At 40.0% G+C, this 7,678-nt stretch overlaps 1 protein-coding gene across 1 annotated transcript in view; it reads left to right on the forward strand.

Annotated features, from left to right (window-relative positions):
- Positions 1-1,494: 1,494 nt before the first annotated feature.
- PLCL1 (phospholipase C like 1 (inactive)) overlaps positions 1,495-7,678 on the forward strand; it is a 298,458-nt gene continuing 292,274 nt past the window's right edge. Inside the window, exon 1 of the mRNA XM_006921322.2 lies at positions 1,495-2,160. Coding sequence (XP_006921384.2) covers positions 1,837-2,160 — 324 coding nt within the window. The 5' untranslated portion in view covers positions 1,495-1,836. The remainder of the gene's footprint in view (positions 2,161-7,678) is intronic.

Genomic DNA, 7,678 nt, shown 5'->3' on the forward strand with positions numbered 1-7,678 from the left:
GAAATGAAAAATGCATTTGCCGTTATGGATGCAGTTCTCAGAATTTCACTAGAGGGTAGTGTTGGCTCTAAAACCAGAGGTTGCTAATTGTACAGTACATTCATGACTGGGCTGCATTTATATTTAAAGAAAAGATAAACTCAAGCCTCTCAGGCTTCTCTAAAAGTTGATAAATGTCAAGTCTGAAACTTCTCAAGGGCTTCATCCAGTTGTTGCAGCCCCAGAAGAGCCAGATAAAGTAGTGAAGAGATTACTGGAAGAGTTGGGTGGCAGATTCTAATTTCAGCTCCTGCACTAACTAGTAGACAAGAAACTAAGGCTCCCTAGGCCTTCGACTCATCTGCAAAATAAAAGAGCTGCCCTAGATGATCCCTGAATCTCCTTGCATCTCTATAACAAATTCTGGGTCTAAAAGGCTGAAAATTTTCTCATTTTCTTGGCTAGACAAAAGAACAAGTAACATCTCAAAGTATTAAATTACTAATAATTAAAATGTTATAAATGAGATTTAATATACATTCTAATATTAAAAAAACCTTTAAATTAAGTTATTAAGTCTTCTGTCCTACTAGGGAAACCTCAGAGCCATCATTTGTATCTATATGAGAATTCTGTGGTTAATTTCAGTGACTTAATGCATAATCCAAAGGTTATCTCTTCTCTCGGTTGCTAGCTTGCTGGAAATGATCAAAACATGTTTATATAGGATTATCTATAGAAGAGTTTGAACCATTATCAAATAGGGATGTTTTAGTTATGGAGACTAAATCCCTTACTTCCCTTGTACTTACCCAACATCCAGAAGGATTTAGTTGGTTCAGTTTCCTATTACCCTCACCTCTTTTGATTCCCTTTCCTTGTTATAATTATTTGCATTGCAGAGTGAACTGAGGATCTTTTCATAAAACCTTGAGCAAATTATTCAACTCCAGCGTCCCTGTAAACCCTAGTTTCTCTCTGCATGGGCTTGACTTCTAAGCGTTGGCGTGAGAGTCCGAAATTAACCTCTGATGGTGCGAAGGAACACTCTCATCACCGCAAACATTTTGACATGAATACTCAGCAGTCCCTTTCCTCCAAATTGCTTAGCTTCGGAAAACGGAGGTTTCCTTTCCCCGGCCCCTCCTACTTCTATCCCCAAATTTTGTTACATTTTCTGGCTCATTTCGAATCTCTAAACTTCCTAAAATATACACGGAGCGCCGGCTGGTGCGCACTCGCGCGCGCACGCGCTCGCGCTCGTACGGTCCCTCTAGTACACGAGCCCAGCGGGGCCGGCTCCCAGGCACAGAACACATTCCATTCTTCACGTTCGGGCACACCCCTCCGCTGTGAGGATTGGTCGGGCCGACCCCACTCCGAGAGGCGAGGCTCCTAAGAGGCTCAGACGCCTGCCAATCCCCACGGGCTGTCAAAACAAGTCTTCCCTCTCTGTCACAACAGAGCGGAGCGGAGGCCGCCGCCGCCGCGGTACTTCCTGGGGCTGCTGCGCGGCTGTCCGCGGGCAGGTGGCGGGTGCACCGGCCGCGGTCTCCCGGCTCCGCGCCCCTCAGGCTGTGCGCGTCCCGGCCTCAGAGGCCGCCTAGCCAGGCGGCCGGTGCCTTTTGTTTCGCGCAGACCGGGCGTTTGCATCACATTTCGGACACCTCCTTCTTCTTTTCGCCTATCCTTCTGCTTCCCGCTCACTCTCCTCCCCACACCCGCCGCCATCCATCCCCCAGCGAACTGCCGGCCTCCTGGACTTCTCTACCCGAGCGATGCCTCCTATCCAGAAAGTTGCCGCCGCCGCCGCCGGCGGGCAGTGAAACAAAGTCTGGCGGGGCCGCCTCCCTGTGCATGAGCGCACTGGTGCCCAGCGGCTGGACTCCACTACCGGGCGTGCAGTCTCCCTTCGGAAAGCCTGAAACGCGCCCAGCCATGGCCGAGGGTGCGGCCGGCAGGGAGGGTCTCGCGCCGCCCGACGTTGTCGGGGGCGAAGACGACCCCCGAGTGGGCTCGGATGGCGCCTCCGGGGACAGCGTGGCAGCGGCCCCTGGATGCCGGTCGAGGGACCGTCGCAGCGGGGTCGTATTCCCGGTTGCTGCAGGGGCCCCTGCAGACATCGACGCTGGCCTTTTGGAGGCGGCGCGGGCGACCCCCCGGCGCAGCAGCATCATCAAGGTAAGCGAGGCCGCGCCACCCCGAGAGCGTGGGTGTAGGAGGTGGGTGGGTCCGGGATCCCCGCAGGACTTACGGTGTCCGGAGGCATCGCAGGCTCGACATTGTTTTCTCCCACCTCCTTTATTACCAAACCTTCCTTCCTCATCCGGAGGTTCCCAGACTCAGCCCTTGGCTATGAGAAGCAGAAGTGACTTTTTTTTTTCTTGATAGCGGAGGAAAAGTTCCACTCTGCATCTTTGCGTTTTGATGGATGCTTTCTCTCATTTTCTCTAAAAGCTTCACTAAACCGTTGATAGAAGGAGAAGAGGACTCAATATAAATGCAGACCCACGAAATGGTAGTGCACTGCTCTCCAGAAAAGGTTAGCTTTTCCTTCACAGTAAAGGAAATGCACAGTTTACCTTAAAGTGAAAAAACAAACCTCTAGACTCAAACAGTCCCGAATTCCCAAGAAGCGTGAACTTTCCGAGTAGGCAGGCAGAGTTTTCAGTGGACCTTTCAGCAAAGTAAAGAGCGATATGGGAGCTCAGAGTTTCTGCGCTGCTGAAAGCGCGACCCGAACGCAATCAATCCCCAAGCGTCATCCTGGGTCCTTGCGGTTACCACCATATCCAGGGAAACCGCTTCTCAATCCCCCAACTACCAGACAGGGTTTCTCTTTATCTATTGGGCAAGATTTTTGTAAACCTTGCCCATCCCTTACCTCTTTCTGTCTTCCTTCCATCTGGGGCTTATTTCCTGTTTGAGATTTCATCTCTTAGATGCATGGCATCGAGGTAAGGTCTCCTGGAACTCAGTATTCTCCCATAGGCTTTGGAAAAGGGCCTCTTAGCATAAATATTTGGGAGTAATCATGTGCATGTAATATTAAAATCGATTTTGGTAGTAATCATGTGCATGTAATATTAAAATCGATTTTCATTCAATATGAAACTACACACACACACACAGCCAAAGGTGATAGTGAAGGATAGACTTGGAACTACTTATTATTCATCTGACATGGTGTGCTAATATTCAAAACGCTTGTTCGCGTTTAAACTTGTGTAACCACCATATAATACTTGTTTCGTTCTAAAGCTCTAAACTGGACCTCCCAGGGCCAGTGTGGGTAGATTGCACCCACAGTACATCCACCTAGCTCCAAGTATGGTTTAGGCTTTCCCCCAACACTGGCACATGGAAGTTTAAAGCCAACGGGGAGATTTCTATAATAAAAGAAGAGTGGGTGGTAGTTGCAGATGACTTGTAGTAGTTTCTGTTTATTTTGTGACTTTTCGATTATGTGAAAAGGATTATTCTATTCTGGGTGTGAATTTGAATAAAAAGGAAATGATCACTTTTTTCCTTTTAACCCACAGATCAGAAAGCATAGAAGAGAAATCACAGTTAAGAAACATACGTTTTGTTCTTATTTTATATTTTTTTCATTGAGGTCTAATTGACATACATTATGGTAGTTTCAGGTGTATAATGTTATTCAATATTTGTATATATTGTGAAATGATTACCACAATAAGTCTGGTTAATATCTGTCACCTGATTCTTAGTTACAAATTTTTTGTGTGTGTGATGAGAACTTTTAAGATTTACTGTCTTGGCAACTTTCAAATATGCAGTACAATATTAATAATTATAGTCACCATGCTCTACATTAGATCCCTATTAGTTTATGACTGGAAGTTTGTACCTTTTGACTCTCTTCACCCATTTTGCCCACCTTCCCCTCCCCACTAGCAACTACCAATCTGTTCTATCTTTTTTTTTTTTTTAGAGTCCACAATTGAAGTCATATAGTATTTGAGGAAATATACAGTTTGGATTCTAAGATATTGATACTAAATAAGATCCCGTATGTGTGAAAAAAAAGCACTGCAAGATAGTTAAAAATATACCATCATAAAAAGTAGTGGGTTCTATAGTTTTATAAAAAATAAAAGTAATGGGGTGTAAGGAATATACACATTCTTACAACTAAATTTGCAATTTTTAAATGGTACCATGTCTTAGTTTATATTCTCAGAAGGGTCTTGATCAATAATGGTGCCTCTTTTATTTTGAAGTTTCTTTTCTGGACAAAAAAAGAGGGAGGCAACAGAGTATCAACTTGATCTTTCCCTTTTTAATAGTAAAATAAACATTTACTAAATAAATGGCCTTTAAAATTAAAGATAATAAAAAATAAAGTGAATTATTACTACTTGAAATTAGGTTTTATCAAAAAAGTAATATATATATGATAAAAAAATCAAGTGTTGCAAAGGAGTATGAAGGGAAAATTCCCAGCCACTCCACACTCCCACTTACATAGTCCACCTCCATAGCTGTTAACACTTTCTTTCCAGAAATATTCCATGCATATATAAGCACATGTATCTCTACTTGTCTGTGGTGAACCATTGAAGCTTTTTATTTATATAATAATATTTGGTTAGAGTTTTACAGGCCTTATATTTTTATATTTGCTCTAAACATCTTTGATGCCAAGAAGATTGTTTAATCATTGTGATTTGTCAGTTAATCTTCAAGTATAACCTGGTGGGTCATAGGTGATGGTGGTACCTTGGGGTCTGTTTCCAGGGGCTTTCATTCCCTTCCAGTGAGGAAAGAGTCAGGTGATGATGGGCTCTGTTCCCCTCACTTTCTGATATCAAAGACTTTTCTGTTGACATCTTGAATCTGCTGCCCCATGGTTTGTTTACTTTAGTGTAATAAAAATGAAGAGTTTCTTAAAAAGATCTAGATCATATAAGAAATACATAGCACATATTCTATATCAAGAGAAAATGCATTCTTCACGGTTTTGCCAAGGGTTCTTTTATTTGGCATTGAAACATACACAAAAAAGGACTTTTGTGCACTATATAATCAAATTATTAAATGTTCTGAATAGCCTTAGTACAGTAATAATTGATATTCATGATAATCTCTGAACTACTGAAAGATTGTGAATCATCAAATATTAAATTCTTTTCAGCTCAATTTCAGATATTGATTCTATTCTAGTTATTTGATGCTAATTCTCTATTAACTTTAATATTAGATGAATCGGAATAGTGCATTTCTCTATCATGTCAGAAAACAGATTGTTTTTAGTAAATTTGAAAACAGGAATGTTTTTAGTAAATTTGCTCTAATTTATAAAAACATGTTTAGTGGAGAAAATTTCCTTCTTAGCTGATGAAAACAAAGTCCATGTTTATCTTTATTATCTTTATCTTTATCATTCAGAAAGTCTTCTTTCTACCATAATTGTGTTTCTTCCCTTATATACCCAGTCCTAAATTAAAAAAAAAATTAACATGAGAATTAAACTAGATTTTCTTTAATTTGTCCATTTTCCCCTGTGTTTTCCTGTGTGATTATTTTTTGACAGCATTGACATTGATAAATGTTGCATGGTTTTTGGTAAGTACCTCATTGTATACCACAGTATTGCGACAGACTCCAGCTTAATTGCTTTTTGATGACCTGTGGTTTAAAACGACAAGTTAGTTACACGCAAAATTGATAATATCTAACAATTATGTACTATTTTGCATTTCAATATGTTTCTACTTAAGAAATTAGACCATTTGTGTATCTGGTATTTGATATCAAACTAATATAATTAAAATATTTAATATCTTGGATTGGAGTTTACTGTCCTATAAACTCTGTGATGTTCTGTAAATAGAAAGTAATGTAGTTTACTCGCTATACTAGATGGTGGGAACTGAGCTACACATGTTTTTAAAACAACAGTTGATTTTTCTTCTATTATATGTCACATATTGAAGAATTTCACTTTTTTCATTTCTTTTTTTTATATAAGTTTAGTTGGTATACAATCTTATACTGGTTATATTAGTTTCAAGTATATAATATAGTAATTTGATATTTTTATATCTTATAATGTAATCATCCCACTAATTCTAGTAATTATCTGTCACTGTATAAATTTATCACAATCTTATTGACTATATTCCTCTTCCCCTTTTCACCCATCCCCCTCCCTTCTGGTAACCATCCCTTTTGTCTCTGTTTCTATGAGTCTGTTTTTGTTTTGTTTGTTTGTTTAGTTTTGTTTTTTTAGATTCCACATATAAGTGAAATCATACAGTATTTGTTTTTCTCTGCCTGACTTATTTCACTTAGCATAATATCTTCTAGATTCATCTATGTTCGCAAATGGCAAGATTTCATTCTTTTTTAATGCTATGTAATATTCCATCACACACACATGCACACCCTGCATCTTCTTTATCCATTTATTTATTGATAGATGCCTAGGTTGCTTCAATATTTTAGCTATTGTAAAATAACACTGCAGGAAGCATAGGGATGCATATATCTTTTTGAATTAGTGTTTTTGTTTTCCTCGGATAAATTCCTGAAGTGGGATTGCTGGGCCATGTGGTATATCCATTTTTAGTTTTTTGAAGAATCTACATACTATGTTCCATAGTGGCTATAACAGTTTCAGTCCCACCAGCAGTGTACAAGGGTTCCCTTTTCTCCACATCCTCTCTAACACATGTTATTTGTTGACTTTTTGATGATAGCCATTCTGACTGGTGTGAGGTGGTATCTCATTGTAGTTTTAATTTGCATTTCCCTGATGATTAGTGATATTGAGCATCTTTTCTTAGATCTGTTCGCCGTCTGTATGTCTTCTGTGAAGAAATATCTTTTCATGTCCTCTGCCTGTATTTTGATGGGATTGTTTATTTATTTTTTTATTGTTGAGTTGTATGAGTTTCTTATGTATTTTGGATATCAATCCCTTATTTAGAAACATCATTTATAAATATATTCTCCTATTCAGTAGGTTGCTTTTTGTTTTGTTGAAGGTTTCCTTCATTATGCAGAAGCTTTTCAGTTCCTTTTGATTCTGCTTAAGTATGAATTCTCTAGGAGAAATTACCCCTTGGATCTCATGGACATAGGTGTGTAGGATGAAGATTCAGAACTTGGGAATGAGGTAATGAGACCTGTGCTATAGTAGCTAAAACTAATGGCTTTGGCGTTGTTCATGTCTCATTATTTTATATCATAGCCAGTCTAATTTTGTCATGTTCGTTGTGAGACTGGTATAGTAGGTTGCTGAGCTGTAGCCTCAAAGATGCGACTTGGTACCTGTTGACCCATATCAAAATTATGGCTCTGCTCAGAGGGGAAAGGGGAATTTTATTCATATTTACTAAGTGCTGCCTACTATGAGTGAAGTACTAAACCAGGAGCTTGTATACATTGTATCACTTAATCCTCACAGCAAACCCTCTGAAGAGAAGGGAGGCACAGAGAGCTATTGATACAACGTGGAGTCAGGATTCATACCTGTGTCTGCTTGTGTGCCTGCTTAACTCTGAACTTGAGCTCTTATGCTGATTCTCTGATGCAGAAAGTCCACAATGCATAAGCACTTTCTAGGTTAGAAACAAGATATGAAAGAGTGGCAGAAGAGTCTGAATCTTGGGCTCCAAGCCTTGTGAGGTAAATGATCCTTTCTCTGCCCTGCACCTGCCCCGACCCCCCT

Source organism: Pteropus alecto, unplaced genomic scaffold, assembly GCF_000325575.1.
Source record: "Pteropus alecto unplaced genomic scaffold, ASM32557v1 scaffold3, whole genome shotgun sequence".
Lineage (NCBI taxonomy): Eukaryota > Metazoa > Chordata > Mammalia > Chiroptera > Pteropodidae > Pteropus > Pteropus alecto.